Here is a 19,019-nt window from a genome sequence, read left to right as displayed (position 1 = left end):
CCATAATACTTCAAATAATAGCCCGGCCGTTTATTTGCTTTTCAATCACTGAACACAACCGCCAGGTGTCTATTTCCTTAATGCACACAGCTTTTGCTCAGAAAAATTTTGTGAAGTCTACCATACTGTTTATTGTGACCGGTATAAACATTATAATAACACACCCATTGTCCTTTATCTACTTTTGAGCACTCTCAATGGTGCTCAATAAAGTTAACTCGTGAACAATAACATTTATTTGAAACAGCTGTTTATATGTTGACAACGTGTGCCGATTATTGGCTATTAAATGAGACAGGCGGCTATTTGAGACTGGAAATGCACACACACCAGAATGACCTGCAGAGGCCTACAGTGCCTTCGGAAAGTATTCAAACCCCTTGGCTTTTTCCACATTTTGTTACATTACAGCCTAATTCTAAAATTGATGAAATCGTTTTTTTCCCTCTTCAATCTACTCACTATACCCCATAATGACAAATGTTAAAAAAATTAAAACAGAACTGACACATCTACATAAGTATTCAGACTCTTTGCTTTGACACTTGAAATTGAGCTCCGCTGCATCCTTTCCATTGATCATCCTTGAGATGTTTCTACAACTGGATTGGAGTCCACCTGTGGTAAATTCAATTGATTGGACACTTTGGAAAGGCACACACCTGTCTATATAAGGTCCCACAGTTGACAGTGCATGTCAGAGAAAAAACCAAGCCATGAGGTTGAAGGAATTGTCCGTAGAGCTCCGAGACAGGGTTGTGTTGAGGCACAGATCTGGAGAAAGGTACCAAAACATTTCTACGGCATTGAAGGTCCCCAAGAACACAGTGGCCTCCATCGTTCTTAAATGGAAAAAGTTTGGAACCACCAAGACTCTTCCTAGAGCTGGCCCCCCTGCCAAACTGAGCAACCGGGGGAAAAGGGCCTTGGTCAGGGAGGTGACCAAGAACCCAATGGTCACACTGACAGAGCTCCAGAGTTCCTCTGTGGAGATGGATGAACCTTCCAGAAGGACAACCATCTCTGCAGCACTCCACCAATCAGGCCTTTATGGTAGAGTGGCCAGACAGAAACCACTCCTCAGTAAAAGGCACATGACAGCCCGCTTGGAGTTTGCCAAAAGGCACATAAAGAGTCTCAGACCATGAGAAACAAGATCCTCTGGTCTGATGAAACCAAGATTGAACACTGGTCTGAATGCCATGCGTCACGTCTGGAGAAAACCTGGCACCATCCCAATGGTGAAGCATGGTGGTGGCAGCATCATGCTGTGGGGAGGTTTTTCAGTGGAAGAGACTGGGAGACTAGTCAGGATCGAGGCAAAGATGAATGGAGCAAAGTACAGAATGATCCTTGATGAAAACTTGCTCCAGAGCGCTCAGGACCTCAGACTGGGGCAAAGGTTTACCTTCCAACAGGACAATGACCCTAAACACACAGCCAAGACAATGCAGGAGTGTCTTCGGAACAAGTCTTCGAATGTCCTTGAGAGGCCCAGCCAGAGCCCAGACTTGAAACCTGATCGAACATCTCTGGGGAGATCTGAAAATAGCTGTGCAGCGACGCTCCCCATCCAACCTGACAGAGCTTGAGGATCTTCATAGAAGAATGGGAGAAACTCTCCAAGTACAGGTGTGCCAAGCTTGTACCGTCTTACCCAAGAAGAATCGAGGCTGTAATCGCTGCAAAAGGTGCTTCAACAAAGTACTGAGTAAAGAATCTGAATACTTATGTAAATGTGATATTTCAGTTTGAATAAATTTGCTAAAAATTATAAAAGACAGTTTTTGCTTTGTCAATATGGGGTATTGTGTGTAGATTGATGAGGGGGAAAAAACGATTGAATACATTTTAGAATAAGGCTGTAATGTAACAAAATGTGAAAGAAGTCAAAGGGTCTGAATGCTTTCTGAGTGCCCTGTATATAGAAATGTACAATGAGTAGCAAAATACATAGCAAGCATACAGAGATCAGTTGTCCAGCCCCTCAGGATCATTTGATACCAACCACTGATTTCCCCACATCTATTTTCTAAATTGGCTCTAAATTGGCTCCAGTGTGTGTGGATTGTGCGTCCTTGCTAGTGGATTGTTTGGGATTAGGGGCTTTGTTAGTCAAAATAAAATACAAATGTCACATTTTAAAGTTCATTTTATTGCATTTAGTACACAAAACATTTATGTGATGCACAGTCAATCAAATAAACTTTCGATTTCATTTCTTTTTTTTTTATAAAACAAGACAAAGTTGACAATTTCCGGGAAAAAAAGTGCTTACAGGCTATTGTCTCAATAAATACGAGAACATTGAGGTCTTGTCTCCCTTAGTCCCTTTGTAAACACAGGATCCTATTCCTCACTGACTCCACTCCACAGCCAAGACACAAACGTTACAGTTTCACACAATCTCCCTCTCCCCAGGCTGACCAGCTAACAAACGTCTATATACACATCATATCCCCAGTCCTCTGTACCACATCTCAGTTCCACCCCATAGAAGTGAAGCACACAGGCTGGACTAATTGTAGAAGACAGCAACAAAAACACTGACTTGACATGGGTCCTGCACAGACATAAATGATAATTTAGTGACAGTACACCTGGTTAGAAAAAGGGTAGGGATTACATGTAATGTGACATGTATCGTCTTTTAGTCCTTTACAAGTGGAGGAAGGTTATCGGGTGACACATTTCAGACCTCCCTCTCTTTCTCTCATACTCAAATGTGATTGTTCAACATTTAACAGAGGTATGGCAATGCCAAACGCCTCACAAGGCTGTTACTGTAAATCCTAATTTTACAATTTGGAGTGTCAAATGATTGAAATATCCATATTATAATAATACATTTATATTTATCTTTGCACATGAGGATATGGTGAAAATTAAAATCACCCCCCCCCCCCCAAAAAAAAAAAAATTATAATTGTATTTCAATATTTTCACCAGTAAAAATGTAAAGTTACACCTTGCCACAATTTTTTTTTAAATCATCCTAATAAATTTGAGTTTTTCGTTTTCTTTGTGAATTGTGGTGTTTTACCTCAGCTGCCTGGAAATGAGTCCTAATTCAAAACAACTGTATAAGGGCCGTTCTGTTTGCTTATCATGGATAAGATAAGGCACACAATCTACCCTCATCTGAGGCTTATATCCTGTACAGAAGGCTGCTGATGACAGTGTATTAACGAAGAGCTGATTACCACATGATCTCAAATAATACCAATACTAACAGCTGTGACTTTAAAAAAAAAAATCGTACTAATTTTAAGTTCGAAGCAGATTCCACAACAAAACTCCATTATTTCGCATTCCTTCATGGTATCATCATAGAGAGAAAGGAGGGAGGTTTCTTACCTCCGTGTCCTCTGTAAAGCTCACAAGTCCAATCCCTTGTCGTTTTTTTCCCCCTCATAGGTAAATCTTCAGAAATTTGACAGCGCACATGTAGCTGTATTCCTGTTAGCCTGGTCCCGTCACCCCAATCGGAGGATGGAGAGAGGAGTCCTTTCAGTCCAGCTCTGCACAAGGAGCTCATAGTCTGGTTCAATGTGTCTTGGCCTTGAATAAGTCCCAGTGAGCAAAAGGAAGGGCTCACATCCTCCATGACAACAGTCAGACTGGCTGTATAATCATAATCCTGTTCGTGGGAAAAGAGTCGATGAGGCAGTCTCTCTCTCTTTCGCTCTCTGTCCGAGTGGTTAAGGGTGAGAGGTCAAGAGTAGAGAGCTTCTCAAAACTTGATCCTCTCCTTAAGTCATCTTGCTGATGGGAGGTCAGGATTCAAGGGTCGGGGGGGAGGGGGGGGGGGGGGGGGGGGGGCGGGGCAGCGTACATTAGTTAGCGGCTGAGGGGTAGCTGGGGCAGCGACATGGCTTGATGGGGGTTCAGGCTCTGTGTCGTTAGAACGGAGAATGGGTGGCCTGGTGGAACAGAAGAGAGGGACACACGTGAAATATTATAAGTCAGTTCAGCACAGTATCAAGATGGGGGACCGGTAAAGGAACTCAAGCACAGTACAATTTGTTTTATTGTTAGAAAACGTGAACTATTGACACAGCGAAACACAGCCACTACTGAGTAGACAAGGACAAATCCCTCCTCTTTTATCGTCATACCTCTATCCGTCTTCCTTTATTTCCTCGGAGACGTAAGGAGGAAAGTACTGAAAAGGGAGTTGGTGAAGCAGAGTAGAGGGCTTTGTGAGGATGTAGTGAAGAGACTAACCAACGTAACACTCACTGTCGATGTATCCGTGCAGGGCCACCATACGCGCCCTCTCAGGACTGCCAAAGGGGGAGTAATGCAGGTCGTCGGGCAGCGAAGGGGGCATCCGGGACTGGGGGTGGCCTTGCGAGGGTCCGCTGTGCTGGGGGGTATGCTTTTTGTGTCTTGCTCTGCAGTTTTGAAACCAAACCTATGAAAATGCAATGTTACCAGCTGTCATATGACATGTCGCTATATTCTCATTGTTTTTACCACCATGAGTCATGTGATACTTAGCATACACTCCAAAGCAACTTACAACTTATTTACATCATTGCTTTGAGACGGCGTGAACGGACCCTCACCTGTATGACTCTCCTGCTGAGACCCGTCATGTCCGCCAGCTTCTGCAGGGTCTGTGCATCGGGGTTGTTGTCCTGCGCAAACTGAGCCTGCATCACCTGGGAATTGTACATAAGTTATTAGAAATATATGACTGTCTCAGCTATTTTGTCTGTATATCAGCAAATAGCGGAGTATCAGCGTCCAGAAATGACAATGTAACACCACCGCAGAGCTAAACTACAAGGAGCCCGTTGAAATGAACGAGACACCAAACCACATCGGACAATGTTGCCAACGACGACCATTAGAAAGTCACTAAGACAGAGAAATCATATTCCCCAGCCTATTTGTAAAATAATTCACATTTGTTATTGACCTATTATTGGAAATAGAAAATGAGGAGACAGGGACATGTGGTTCCCTCCTCTGTGACTCACCTGCAGCTGCTCAGCTGTGAAGGAGGTGCGTGCTCTCTTGGCAGGCTTGGGTTGGCTGTCCTGCTCTGACGGCACTGCCCCCTCCAGAGTGATGCCGCTGCCTGAGACACCGGGGCACAGAGACAGGGGGAAAGAAAGGGAGGATAGGGAAGAATGAGAGAAAGACAGAAAAAAGAGAGAGAGGGGAAAAAGCTACATTTAGAGTTTTCCCAGTGAGAATTGTTATCCCCACAGTTACATCACAGTGTTATGTTCCAAAATAGTTTTTTGGGCTGTCCCCATAGGAGAAACCTTTTTGGTTCCAGGTAGAAATATTTTGGGTTCCATGTATAAATCTTTGTGTAAAGGATTCTACATGGAACACAAAAGGGTTCTACCTGGAACCAAAAAGGGTTCAACAAAGGGTTCTCCTATGGGGACAGCTGAAGAACCCTTTTAGGTTCTAGATAACACCTTTTTTTAGTAGCGTAGTGTATCCTACAGTGTTGTGTAGCTGTATACTATATAAAAGTGTACACATACAGTAAGTAGGTTATCGTTTTGACAGCAACTTTAGAGAGCAGGTTCTAGAGAGAACACTGAGATAGGACGCCCTAGACCAGTGAACCCACACTCAGAGCAGGTTTGAGAGAGAACACTGAGATAGGATGCCCTAGACCAGTGAACCCGCACTCAGAGCAGGTTCGAGAGAGAACACTGAGATAGGACGTCCTAGACCAGTGAACCCGCACTCAGAGCAGGTTCGAGAGAGAACACTGAGATAGGACACCCTAGACCAGTGAACCCACACTCAGAGCAGGTTCGAGAGAGAACACTGAGATAGGACGCCCTAGACCAGTGAACCCACACTCAGAGCAGGTTCGAGAGAGAACACTGAGATAGGACGCCCTAGACCAGTGAACCCACACTCAGAGCAGGTTTGAGAGAGAACACTGAGATAGGATGCCCTAGACCAGTGAACCCGCACTCAGAGCAGGTTCGAGAGAGAACACTGAGATAGGACGTCCTAGACCAGTGAACCCGCACTCAGAGCAGGTTCGAGAGAGAACACTGAGATAGGACACCCTAGACCAGTGAACCCACACTCAGAGCAGGTTCGAGAGAGAACACTGAGATAGGACGCCCTAGACCAGTGAACCCACACTCAGAGCAGGTTCGAGAGAGAACACTGAGATAGGACGCCCTAGACCAGTGAACCCACACTCAGAGCAGGTTCGAGAGAGAACACTGAGATAGGACGCCCTAGACCAGTGAACCCGCACTCAGAGCAGGTTCGAGAGAGAACACTGAGATAGGACGCCCTAGACCAGTGAACCCGCACTCAGAGCAGGTTCGAGAGAGCCCAGTGACTCACCGCTCTCAGCAGCCCGTTTGAGGTTCTCCACCATGGTGTCGTAGTGGATCCTGCAGAGCACCTTGTCCTCCACCAGGCCAAACTCCTCCCCCGTGGACAGCTGCCTCTTGCAGGAGAAGCAGGCGAAGCACGCCAGGTGGTAGGCGTTGCCCCTGGCCCGACGCACCCAGTCGCTGGCGTAGATCTGGCGGCCGCACCGGGCACACTTTGTACCGAACTTACTGTGAGAGAGAGAGAGAGAGAGAGGAGAGAGAGAGAGGAGAGAGAGAGAGACAGAGAGACAGAGAGAGAGAGCTGTGGCATCAATATTCTGCTATAGAGGAGGACAAAAAAAACGTCATTTAAAAAAAAGAAACGGTCTTTAACCAGACTTGTTGTTATGTCAACTTTATGTACAAAATATGACCATGTTTATAGCTGCATTGAACTAGTCAAATCCATGAACTTAAATGGATGCACAATGTGAAAAGCCACATTCGGACATTCGGACTGGACCTTTAATAAATCAGGTATCCCCACCTTCCAATGATTTGCAAATAATTCAATAAATGACCTCTTCCATATATCAACCGTAAACCTTTTTTTTTTTATAACTTTCAACACTTGTTCCACACTGAACCAAATCAGCTCTTCTGAGGGCACTAACATTACAGATGTGAAGCAGAGCCTGGCTGATTACATGTTCAGGTCTGATTTTAAGAGAGGGCAAGAGAGAAGAGAGAGAAAGACAGAGAGAATCATGCTGATTTATTTTCTAATAGATACTGTAGATCACTTAAAAAAAAAAAAAGGTCTGTCAATATTGCAGAATTTGGTTTTTGCTTGTTCAGTCCATCAGTTTACATTATGAGTTGAATGGAAGTGGAGAATTATTTAATTTCAAACTAATAGGTTCACTGCATTTCTTGGCCTCGCTATCCGGGCTCCATTTTTGCCAAAGTAAATGTTCCCACCGTCATGATTTTGACATGAAGAATATTTAGCCAATTTGATGTTTTACACCAATATCACAGCTGTTAGCCACGTAAGTATATGCAACGAGGGGCACATATGACAAACTAAAGTACTATCAATGAAGTACTACATTTAGTTGATCGTTTCTGACTGGCCTTGTCATAACCTTCATAAAAGAGGCTTTTGAGAGATCAGGTGTTAGTGTTAGTTTGTTTGAACTGGACATGTCCAGCCTGTTTAGATCCAGACATTCGGGTTGACCCAGTCAGTGTTTCAGGGGCAGGGCGGGGCCGATGTGGACGGACAGAGAAAGGCTGTACTAATGGTCTGCAGATGGCCCCTAGCCTGACCATCTGTGGGTGTGTCCACGCTTGCGTTCATGCGTGCATGACAAGGAGAGTCGAGTCAGTCTACTAAGAGGAAACGACCCCCGTCTCCAGAGCTCAGAGATCTCTCACATAAACACAGTGACATAAGCATGGTAACAACCCCAAAGGGCTAGAGATGAGGGGTGAAGGGCCAAGTATAAGGGGCTGGGGGAAGCCAATCACCAATCATAGCCGACCAGGCAGGGAGCAGCAGACTGATTTGGTAGAAGGCAGCATCTCCCCGGCTCAATGCCAGGCGTCCCAAATTGTGCCCTATTTCCTACACAGCGGCCCTGTAGGCCCCAGTCAAAAGTAGTGCACTATATAGGGAATAGGGTGCCATTTGGGATATCCCAGTTCCAGAATGACGCCATGAGGTTGAGTCGGAGTTCTTATGTGCCTGGCTTCCACGCTCCACTGACTCTAGTGCTGAAAGAGAAGCACTCTGGGATACGTCCACAAAGAAATGACACAACGACGTACTAAGACAGGTCTGAGACTGACTGTACAGACCTGGCTGGCTGGATGTCTCAGCCTCTTCCCTGGGAAAAGGTACCACGGTACACACACACACCTCTCCTTCCCTGGCCCGATCACCTAAAATGCTCTGTTCCAGCTACATCCATTTGAGCTCATAGATAGGACTACTGAATGATGAGGGTAAGGACCGGAGGCACAGTATATACGTCATTATGCGAGAATACACACCGCTCACAACAAAAGCCTACTCAGACTTTGTGAAACCATTCCAGAGTTTATTGTGTACTTTAAACCCGACTATCTATGGCCCTCTTTACTGAGAATACCACGTGTTGATTAATGATGCATTGTGGAGGACAGTTCAGAAATAAATGTTGTGGAACGGAACCGTAATCTACCATGACAGCTTGTCTGCCTCAGACTCTATGACACAACACAGAATGTGTGTGTGTGTGTGTGTGTGTGTCTGTGTGTTATTTTGCATGGCATACACGCATGTGTGTGCATATCATCATCTTTCTTCATCTTCACTAGCTTTGTAGTTAATTATGCCTTTGTATCAAAAAGCTGTTGTTTATTCTGGGTGCATGCCAATCCCCTATCACCTTTAGGAGAAACATTCTCTCCACAAAGCTTTCCTCCAGCCCTCCTCTCTGCTCCGCTCAGCTCCACATTCATCTACCTACAGCCGAAGAGAAGTATATTCATCCCCAAGATTATTGAGCTTGAACGTAGTACTGAAGATGGGCAAATTTCTTATTGAAATGTCCATGTACATTTTCTTCCACAGGTACTATTATGAAAGCATTCCAACATGCATTCCTTATGAAGACCAAAATTACCATTGTATGAGATATAGGCATATTTTCTTATCCAAACAGGATACTTACCCTATTTTCCTACCAGGTAAAAACACCTAATTTCCTCCTAAATCAGTAAAGGACAGACACATCCTGATGTCCTGTGTTTGTTTACCTTCCTGACTTCTCCTGTCAGACAATCTGACATCTCAAGTCTCTTTTGCCTCTACCAGGTCTGGTTTCACTCACGGCTTGCTCCTCTCAGTTTCTACGGAGACCTCATCAGTGCCTGGTGGGAAGCAGGCTGGCAGCGGGGCGGGTTGATGAGGATGGCTGGATAGGCTACATACGCCCCCCCCCCCCCCCCCAACCTCATACACGCACACGCCTTCCGTCCCCTAGCACCGCTGACCGCCCCAACCCCAACTCATCGGCGAGGACGGCCACTCAGGTTACCGTGTCAGCATCCCAGGGTGCCCCTGATTGGCGGTGCTTTGCAACTTCCTGTGTGGCCTGCGGCTCACGGCAGCTCACGGCTCGCTATGTTTCTGTTTCGGGGCCTGGCTGACAGAGGGGCTTTAGTTACTACAGCGTCTGCTCTGTCCCATGCCCCTCTACCCCTCTGCCCCTGCTCTTCCACCACCCCCCTTTAGGCAGAGTAAACCCACTCTGATTTCCTGCTATTACGCCCCATTACAACAGCTGTCAGTCCAGAGCCAGATGAGAGACTGACACAAATGAGAAATATCTCCTTGTTTTTCTCTCCAGAGCCAGAATGAGGAATGAGTGACGCCCAGCTCTTTCTGGTCCTCAGAACTCACGGCAGTCTAACCCTTCCTACAGGCCTAGCAAGTACACTGGTGTTGAAACACCACTGAGGTGGAATGTCAAGCTGCACAGTGGAAAAGGGAGAGAGAGGTTTCAATCGAACCCTCTCTGCAGCAGAGCAATAAATTCAGTTTGACGGTTTTGTACACACCTGACCAGTCACTGGTTAAGATGGTTGTAAACAAACGAACTCCGCATATGGGGATGCTTCTGGTCCCAACCACAACAATGCCCCATCATTCATCACTATGGCTTCCAACCATGTCCATTTCACAATACAAAATCCTCCATGTTTTATTTTAATTGCTGCCCCCCACTGGAGGGAATAGAAGTATTTGGGGTTTCAGGGTAAATGGGGACAGGGCCAAGGGAGCCTTATGCTGATATGGGTCACATATAACATTATTGTGTAGCAGAATGCATACACTATTTCCATGTTGTAAAAAAACTTCACCTTAATGACTGACGGCTGGTCTTTGTGTGGAAGTAGGCACAGTCAGTTTTACATAAGGCAGGCCCAAATTGGCAGGCACACACACACACGTGCTCGCACACTGATGCACACACACAACACACCCGTTGTGGACAGAAAGATCAGGCATTTTTCCTAAGCACCTTTTGGAACAGGAGGCTCAGAGACATAGTGATCCCTGTGTGTGTGTGTGTGTGTGTGTGTGTGTGTGTGTGTGTGTGTGTGTGTGTGTGTGTGTGTGTGTGTGTGTGTGTGTGTGTGTGTGTGTGTGTGTGTGTGTGTGTGTGTGTGTGTGTGTGTGTGTGCGTGTGCATGCGTGTGTGTGTGTGTGTGATGTATAGTGAATGCACGTGAATGCGTGTGTGCATGCATGCGTGTGTGTTCCTGCGTGTGTGACAGGAATCACATTCAGAAACACGTTGACCCAGACAACACTGGGTGCTGGGCTTGGGGCTTTAATTGCTGGTGATTATAAACCTCAGACCAGTGGCTCTGTATCAGGTTACCATCAGAACCCCCCCCCACATCACACCCCCCTGAGCAGGGTCACTCCCTTAACCTCTCTGGCGCAACCACACGCACCTGCACACACACACACCTCTCTTTCTGCAGGACCTGTTGCCATCCACTGAGGGATTGGAGTCCGAGCAGGGAGATGCCACCGTGCCCACTGACTATGACTTTGCCTAGGGTGCGAAACTTTTCACACACATGCACACACAAGCATGCACACACAAGCATGCACGCACACGCACATACAGAGATGCCGCTGTGCCCACTGACTGTCGGGATAAACCGTTCCCAGGCTCCCTCTCTAGTGCCAAGCTCCCTCTCAAGCTTGGAACCATTAAAGCCCTTTCACTATGTCCACAGTAATACGTTAGACAGTCAATCACATTCTGCCTCTAGTTATGTTCCCAACATGCCACCATACTCTGTGGCGGCGTCTTAAATGTAACCCTATTCTCTACAGTGCACTACTTTTGACCAGGGCCCATGGGGCTCGAGTCAGTGCACTACATTTGACCAGTGCCCATGGGGCTCGAGTCAGTGCACTACTTTTGACCAGGGCCCACGGGGCTCTAGTCAGTGCACTATTTAGGGGATTTGGTGCCGTTTGGCACATAATATTGCGTCCTTCACCAGGAAAAATGTGTCTTTAAGATGTGGAATTATTCCCGAATGAAATAAATAAAACTAGAAACGAGCAGTTTAGAATGTTTGGGGGAAATGATGAAGGAGAAACACTGGAGGTTCTGTGGGTTGCATTGTGTTCAGTGTTGCACTCCTCTTTCCAACAGCAGATGGGCGTAATGCAACTGTTAAGTTCCAACGTTTTTTTTGTTCAAGTTTTTGAATATCTTTTTGAACACCATAACACTACACGACCCGCATCTCACGTGAGTGGACACTCGTTATGAAGGAGAAATGCTGGAGGTTCTGCGCGTTGTATTGTGGGGATGTATGGTGGACTCCTCTTTCCTACAACAGATGGTCAAACTGTCTGTGTATGGCTTACCATATTAAACTTTACCAGATGAATGTCCAACATGTTTAGATCATCTGGAAAACCTTCCATAAATATCAACCAATATGTCAATTAGAATATTTCAACCTTTCGGCCAGTAAATTAAATTACAGGCAATATTAACTCAGACGAACATTACCTCTAGCTATTAAATAAGAAGCTATAGTCAGATAGTGTTTCACATTTATCCTGCATTATGAGAGACCATCTCATGGCTCATTTGAGCTTTGCAATCATAGTAGCTCAGTATCAATCATTTTCTCTTGTAAACATATTACATAATCATCATATTTACAAAAATATATATATACCACGTTTACACTCCCTGCATGTATCTCTGATGGTGTTCATCTATTACTAAACTCAAGTAATACATTCTTGGTTGACATTGACATCTTTTAGTTCTGTAGTCTAAGCCTTGATGCTGATCTGATAAGTACACTCCACGCCCGCATTGCCGATGTTCCTATCTCAATAGATCCACTGTGCTACACAGGGACCGGGTCTCTCTGTGAAGGGCTTTAGATGAAACATCTTGTGAAGCATCACTTCAGATTATTAGCCTAACACAGAAAACAAACCTTCTGAGGCAGCGGCTCCTAAAACACAGTATCGACTTTAAAGGGCCAGTCACTTCACATTGACTGGAAATGGATGCGGAGGAGAGGAGGCCTGGCCAATTGAGAGCTTGCATTCAGGCTCTGTGTTGAGTGCTCTGCAATCATGACACACTGGAGACGCGGATGCTGCATGAGACTTCACAGTTTAGCTTTAGCCGCGGAGTGTTATTCTTACTCTGCAGTGTGTGTAGTGTGTGCGTGGGTGGGTGCGCGCGCGCGCGTGCGTATGTATGTAATTACAGGTATTTGTAAATATTGTGTCAAATGTGTTATATGAATGGAGCTGGTGAAATATAAGTATATATAAATATATATAAATATAAGTATATATAAGTATATATAAATATAAGTATATATAAATATAGAATATTATAGAAAGTATAACAGCATTGGCAGCATTGAAAGCAATTATGTTTGATGTATATTTTGTGTCTGTTATATAATGTGGAAGAGTATGAAACTATCAACAAATATAATAGCATTGCAAGCAATGATGAATGGTGTTATTGTGTTATTGTGTGTAGGAACTGTAGAAATAGTGTGTAACAACATGCTATATGATAATAGCCCAACAAATTGTAGTCTTGGGGGTAGCACTGATTAGAATCGTTATCAGTAAGTGTTACTGTGAATATCTTCTCATGTCTTCATGTCTACACCTGTTGTGTTCAGCGCATGTCACAAATAACATTTGATTTTGATTCGATTTCTGTTAGACAATCTCATGAAATCAGTCCAGAGATTAGTCTTGATTTATATTTGGTCCTAACTCATACATGTTTGGGTATGTATTAGATTAATAAACAATAGAATAGCAGTTTAGATAAGAATAGAATAACAGATTGTATACTACAGTATCATACAAGCATTTCGCTACACACCCCCCCCCATAACACCTGCTAAATGTGTATGCGATTATATAATCAGATTGTTATTAGTTGATCTCTCTTTGCTTTTTGAATCAAGAAACAAGCTGAACTGACGATCCATGGACGATAATTTAAAAAGTGTAAAGCTGTACAAATTAACTCGTGTTGTATGTCGTAACATCATTATTACTGATGTGGTGTTGGCGTTGTTGTTATAAGGCCTAGTGGCCTAGGGCTTTTGCAATCGCTTATTGTTACTATTCTTTTTTTAGATGATTTAATACATTTGTTATTCAAAACTGCAAAGGCAAAGAATCATGGATATCGCCCAGTGTTATGCGCTTTTTAATTTGATTTAACTAGCCAAGTCGGTTAAGAACAAATTATTATTTACAATGACGGCCTAGGAACAGTGTTGTTCAGGGCAGAACGACAGATTTTTACCTCGTCAGCTCAGGGATTTGATCTAGCAACGGTTACTAGCCCAACGCTCTAACCACTAGGCTACCTGCCGCCCAATTGATGTCATCTTCATCATTAAATGCGCGTATAATATCCCAGCAATTTATAAATCCTGCAAAACACGTCTCACTGCACGCCCCATAACAAAAGCCTATACCAGCAGAATTACATTTATTTTACAACATCTCAATATTTAGGCCGACGATGTAGCCTCAACAATGGGATTCATAAAAAGTTAGTTAACTCCTACCCTTATTTTGCTTATAAGCTTTTGAATACCTTTTTAAACACCGACACATACAATTATGCGCATGTCCACTGTTACCCAAAGGAGAGGCAGGTTTTCGTATGGCATGCAGCAGGCGGAAGCATAATATTTAATATAATATAATATAATAATATTTTGAAAACAAAGTCAAAAACTTACCCTACCTGAAATAATCCATTTTACAGAAGATCTCTTTGTTTTTGATGTAACAACTGTTGTGTTGACGTAACGACGTCCGGCAGACAGAACACTCCAGACACCTCACGTGCCAGATCAAGTTATTTACCTGCAAAACAAAACAGTGGTAAAAGAAGCTTAAATAATAATAATCATCATCATCATCGTCATCATATTAATTTTAATTATAACAATATGTCTGTATGAAATCAAATTGAATCGTTCAGATGACATTATTGCTCAAATAGTAGCCTAGGCTAAACGATTTAAATGAATGAACATGTTATATAAGAACAACAAAATGAACAACTGTAAAAATAGCATAATTCATGTAGGCTATTATGCACTTTGCAATTGATTTTGTTCCAATAAAAAAAAACATCCATGACTTAGTTGATATTTTGGTGGAGCTACAAAGACAGTAGGACTTTTATAATAAATATGTTTCCCTCTATACGGTAACTTTCAATTTGATTGCGCACGTAAAAAAAATGTATACAACACGTATGGCCATTGGGCCATTTGACGTAAGCTAGACTGTATATTCACTCATCAATTGTGCATACATACGCAGACCAGGCAAAAGGTTTGAATATTGCCTTTAATGTTAAAATGATTCCTAAACCGTAACAGTTCGTTGAAGAATAATTCAAATGTAATGTCAATGTAATTAATATATCTTATAATTGTTTTGTTCTTCTCGATGTTTGCCCGTGTAACGTAGGCCCAGCCTACTAAGTAAAGGAAACTCATAAAGTGTCAACATTAAGATATACACAAATATTCTATTATTACTTCGTTCTCTATATAATAAAAATGTGCCATGTGCAAAATAAAGGGGTATGTCCTTGCAGCATTAGGCATATAGATTATTAAACACAAAATATATATACAGCGAGCTTTGGTGGAGTGGACCATTGGGTCTGTTCTATGAGTGAATTTCATTTTTTTTTTATAGAAGCAAAATGTTAAAATCATTTAAAGATAAATAGCCTATAAAGAAACGATTTCAAAAATGAATATAGCTATGCATTTAAAATAAACATGCATCGCTTCCTGATAAAATAGTTTCCACATGTATCGCTTCCATATAAAGACTTAAAAGAAATGGAGCACAGATAGCGGAATAATGATCTCCTTAGATTTAAGTAACACACACTTCCTGCAACTCTGAAAAACACTCCCAGGCAGTTTTTTTTTTTTTACTCCGGAGCACGCAGAGCGAGGCTGGGCGTTGTTCTTGATGTGAATTTGAAAGACAAAAAACATAACACGATGTATGACCCTGGCCTATCTAGGCTACTGCCTACTAAATTATTTCAGGGTTTCATAATTCGGAGCATGATTTCATTTATATTCGTATTAATATTTAAGGAAGATAATGAAGTCAACGTGGATGTAGCTTGGGCTAAATACATCAAACATGTTAGTAAAGTTGTAAAAACTAAAACAAGTCAAAGGGATTTTCCATATCTGTTTTACATTCGCAAAAACATAAATCCTATGCTCGTGCGGTTTTAGCCTTTTTCATGACCAATAACGCGCGCACTCGCACCTTGAGTAGGTATCTGTCCAGGATCTCCAAACCACAGCTCGCGCACACGTTCTTCCCGGTGGATGCCACCGAGGAGGCGGTGGAGATAGGCGAGCAGATATACGGGGTAGAGGGGGGACTCGGGGAGGAGCGCGTGTCCTCCCTCTCCATGTTCGATCGGTGCGATTCTCCGTCCGAGTGAGACTGCACGAGAAACAAGTCAAGAATAAGGACAGGGATACATTTTAAGCGCATCTGGACCACAATATTTGACATATTACAGCCTATAGGCTACTTCATGACCGAAGTCATGCTTTTAGCATAGAAAAGCATTTTCAGGCTCGCTATCAGCGTCACCATATATGTTGCATAAATACTTGACAGGCAATAGACAACTAATAGCAATAACATGACATTTTACGCATGGCAATCATTTAAGCTTCAGATGCTATAATAATAAACAGCAATGCACACATTGCAAATAATGCATTAAAACGTTTACATAACTTCTCACCATGACGTGTGTGTATTTGGCTTCCACGCAGCGCGAGGCACCCGGTGTACTCTGCGGCGTTTCTGGAGAAATCACCTACAAGACAAGATTCAACGGCAAGTCGAAGTCAACTCGCGGCTAACGTACTATCCATCTCCAGCCATGAAATCCTTCAGAGACATTGCAGCCCTGAAGCTATATAAAGCGTTCAAACAATAACTCCCGATTTGAACTGTTGTGGAGTATTTAGGGCCCTGCAACAAAAGCTGCGGTTTTAATGAAGCTATTTCAATTTGGATTGATTTTTTCTCTGCACTTAACCCATGGCTCTTAAAGTAATCGTGTTTTCCTCGCAATCCAGGGAACCGAAAAAAAACTACCTGCAATTACAAATAGCTTGAAATGCGCACGATAAGAGGAGACCCGGAGTGTCAATTTCAACTGTCAATCAGAAAAGGCAACGGGCCACCCAAAGAATGGCAAATTTGATTTTTAATGGCACTAATTAAAATCTAATTCTTCTCTGGCGAATTGGCATGTTGAAGAGGGTGGACTGCGAATCACACTCCATAATAGACGCGCTTGTCTCTTCATGGCGCGAGGCGCAGCTGATCTTTGTACACAACCAGTGATTCTTATGATATCAATTTAAGACACATAAAAACAGTTGCAGTTATGAAAGCAACATGATGACAGCAGATAGATTACCAGTAAGATCCTAGTGTAGTCTATACAATGGTATCAACCAATACTATGTGGGTATCTTAGACATGCATGCTAAACCAGAAATCAATCTTTCATATCCAAATGATTTTTACGCATATATTTTACGCATGTATCATTTATTATTGTAGGCTATGGTTTTCTTCACATTACCTGTTTTGAGGGAATTCCTTCGGATAAAAACTTATTTCCCTCTGGTAGAGGGGCCAAAACCTCATTTTTCCAATACATGAACGCACTTGGGATTCTGATAGAACGTAAGTCGAGTTCCCTTCCCTTCCCAAACTCGGAGTTTGAACTGATTTCACTTTCATGCAAGAAAATATGCGCATCTATTGTATTCTCCGTGCCATGGATTTGCAGGGTTAATTACACTTCTTGTTTTGAACCCACGGCGTGTTTTTACTTCTACCCACGATCGATGCAACGGCCTCCCAGCACACATGCGATATAAAACATGAGAAACAGGTATGGCATCTATACGATGAAGCTCGTGGGTGTTGCAGACGGACGACCAAGTGGAGGTTGCTCTTCAGAACGCCTTATTTAGAACACTTAGAAAATGCTTCCTTCCCTTTTTTTCCCTCTGTTAGGGATGGAATTGCTGACTACAGGAAGTAGATGGGTTGGCAGGTTTGCTCGAGATCTGCAAGAACGCGAGACACAACGAGTGAGAGCAGGTTAGGGTACCGTCTCTCCAAGCGCAATTCGTCTGGAGTGAAAGTTTAGTTGCGCTCCAGGATTGGAGGGGGAGGGTAAACTTGTTGTATTATGGCTGCGAATAGGGTACGGTTCATGGACACCAATTTTCTGACACAGCACCGCTATAATGGAGTTTTGGCACTTGTCAATTTCTGTTATGGGTCGTAATAAATAACCTATTTCCAAATTAAAGTAAGTCTGATGTTGGATAATGTGGGTTCAAGTCAATCCTTTATGATTTAGGTTGAATTGAAAATAACTATTTAGGTGTTGAATAGTTCCTTTTAATGTGTGTTTATTATGGCATATTTAGATTCGCCTATTATTTCTGCATTCCTCACACAAACCGTTATACAAAACAAAGTGTCTCCGGAAGTGATTTAACTGGCTATCTTTCTTGTAAAGTAATTCTAAAGAAGACAGTCATTGGAAACATAGCACCTCATCGAATCATGTTTTTATAAAAAAAATAATAATTGCAACATAATTATTCACCATAAAGGTTTATTAAGGTTAAATTATTCATTATTCATTCACTTTATTATTTAGGATTCTGTCACTTTGCGAGACTATAGGCGAGAAGATTTCAAACGAGACACACAAAATAAGGGTTGTTTATTTACAGTCCAATTTATTATTAGGCCTCTAATGTCAATGTATTATTATTATTTGATACCTTGACTATTATAATAAATATTAATATTAGGGATTGTTTCTTATATCCGATTACTGACGGATTAAAATCTAAACGGAAAAGTGTGATTCTGCAAGAGGATCTATGGAAAATTTGACACAAAATTAACATGATATCTCATTCTCACCCCAAATTTGGTCTTTCTAGGACCTTGAAGACAATTTGCTTGTCTCATTGACTCATGATGATCATCCTAAAAACGCATAGGCCTTTCTATCACAGCATCAAAAAATACCAACTAGCAGTAATTCATTTATTAATGATTGAAACGATGGATAATCATGATTTCCAATATACAGACTACTATCTTGAGACCCGCGCGAGTAACTGGAACTTTGGCAGTAAATATGTCACGGTTGCAGACATAACGCGCGGATCTCCCCTTCAAAATGATAACCATGTTGAATGATATCAAGAGTTTGTGATTTCCCGGAAGCTGTTTCAATCATATCAGGCGTTAGCTACGTCACTGTAAAAACATGTTCAATTCACAGGAACATTGCTAAATAAATCATATTGAAAAATGGTGCAAAAGGTCAAATATTCTGAGGTAGGCCTACTATTTTTCTTACAATTCAGGTTGCAGGCAGAGTAACCATGCACCACTCATGTGGGCATCAATCGGACGCCCACATTTCAGATACTTGCAACACACTTAATGGGAGCGGGGTGAAGAAGCCCAATGTGATATCAAGCTAATTTCTT

The 19,019-nt window shown here is 42.8% G+C and overlaps 1 protein-coding gene across 2 annotated transcripts; it reads right to left on the bottom strand.

Moving 5' to 3' along the window:
* Positions 1-2,134: 2,134 nt before the first annotated feature.
* On the bottom strand, positions 2,135-17,624 carry lhx6a (LIM homeobox 6a). Of its 2 annotated transcripts, none has more exons than XM_031803293.1 (9): positions 17,072-17,624; positions 16,217-16,291; positions 15,724-15,906; positions 14,156-14,277; positions 6,343-6,563; positions 4,989-5,089; positions 4,572-4,667; positions 4,228-4,417; positions 2,135-3,923 (listed from the first exon to the last, which is right to left on the bottom strand). In XM_031803293.1, exons 1-9 carry the CDS (start codon positions 17,147-17,149, stop codon positions 3,841-3,843), a joined length of 1,149 nt encoding a protein of 382 aa, XP_031659153.1. In that variant the 5' UTR covers positions 17,150-17,624; the 3' UTR covers positions 2,135-3,840. The 2 variants fall into 2 exon arrangements, with proteins under 2 accessions (XP_031659153.1, XP_031659154.1); XM_031803294.1 differs by having other exon boundaries at positions 3,816-3,923; positions 4,243-4,417.
* Positions 17,625-19,019: the final 1,395 nt, after the last annotated feature.

This window comes from Oncorhynchus kisutch, linkage group LG23 (genome assembly GCF_002021735.2).
Source record: "Oncorhynchus kisutch isolate 150728-3 linkage group LG23, Okis_V2, whole genome shotgun sequence".
Classification (NCBI taxonomy): Eukaryota; Metazoa; Chordata; class Actinopteri; order Salmoniformes; family Salmonidae; genus Oncorhynchus; species Oncorhynchus kisutch.
Note: the sequence above shows the minus strand (reverse complement) of the source record. Positions and strands in the feature narration are given on the sequence as shown.

Excerpts from the sequence above, each read along its gene's own strand:
- lhx6a (XM_031803293.1), bottom strand. The coding sequence starts at position 17,149 with ATGTATTGGAAAAATGAGGTTTTGGCCCCTCTACCAGAGGGAAATAAG. Across the intron at positions 16,292-17,071 it reads AAGGAATTCCCTCAAAACAG|GTGATTTCTCCAGAAACGCC; the intron begins GTAATGTGAAGA and ends CTTGTCTTGTAG. Across the intron at positions 4,418-4,571 it reads TCAGCAGGAGAGTCATACAG|GTTTGGTTTCAAAACTGCAG; the intron begins GTGAGGGTCCGT and ends GCATTTTCATAG.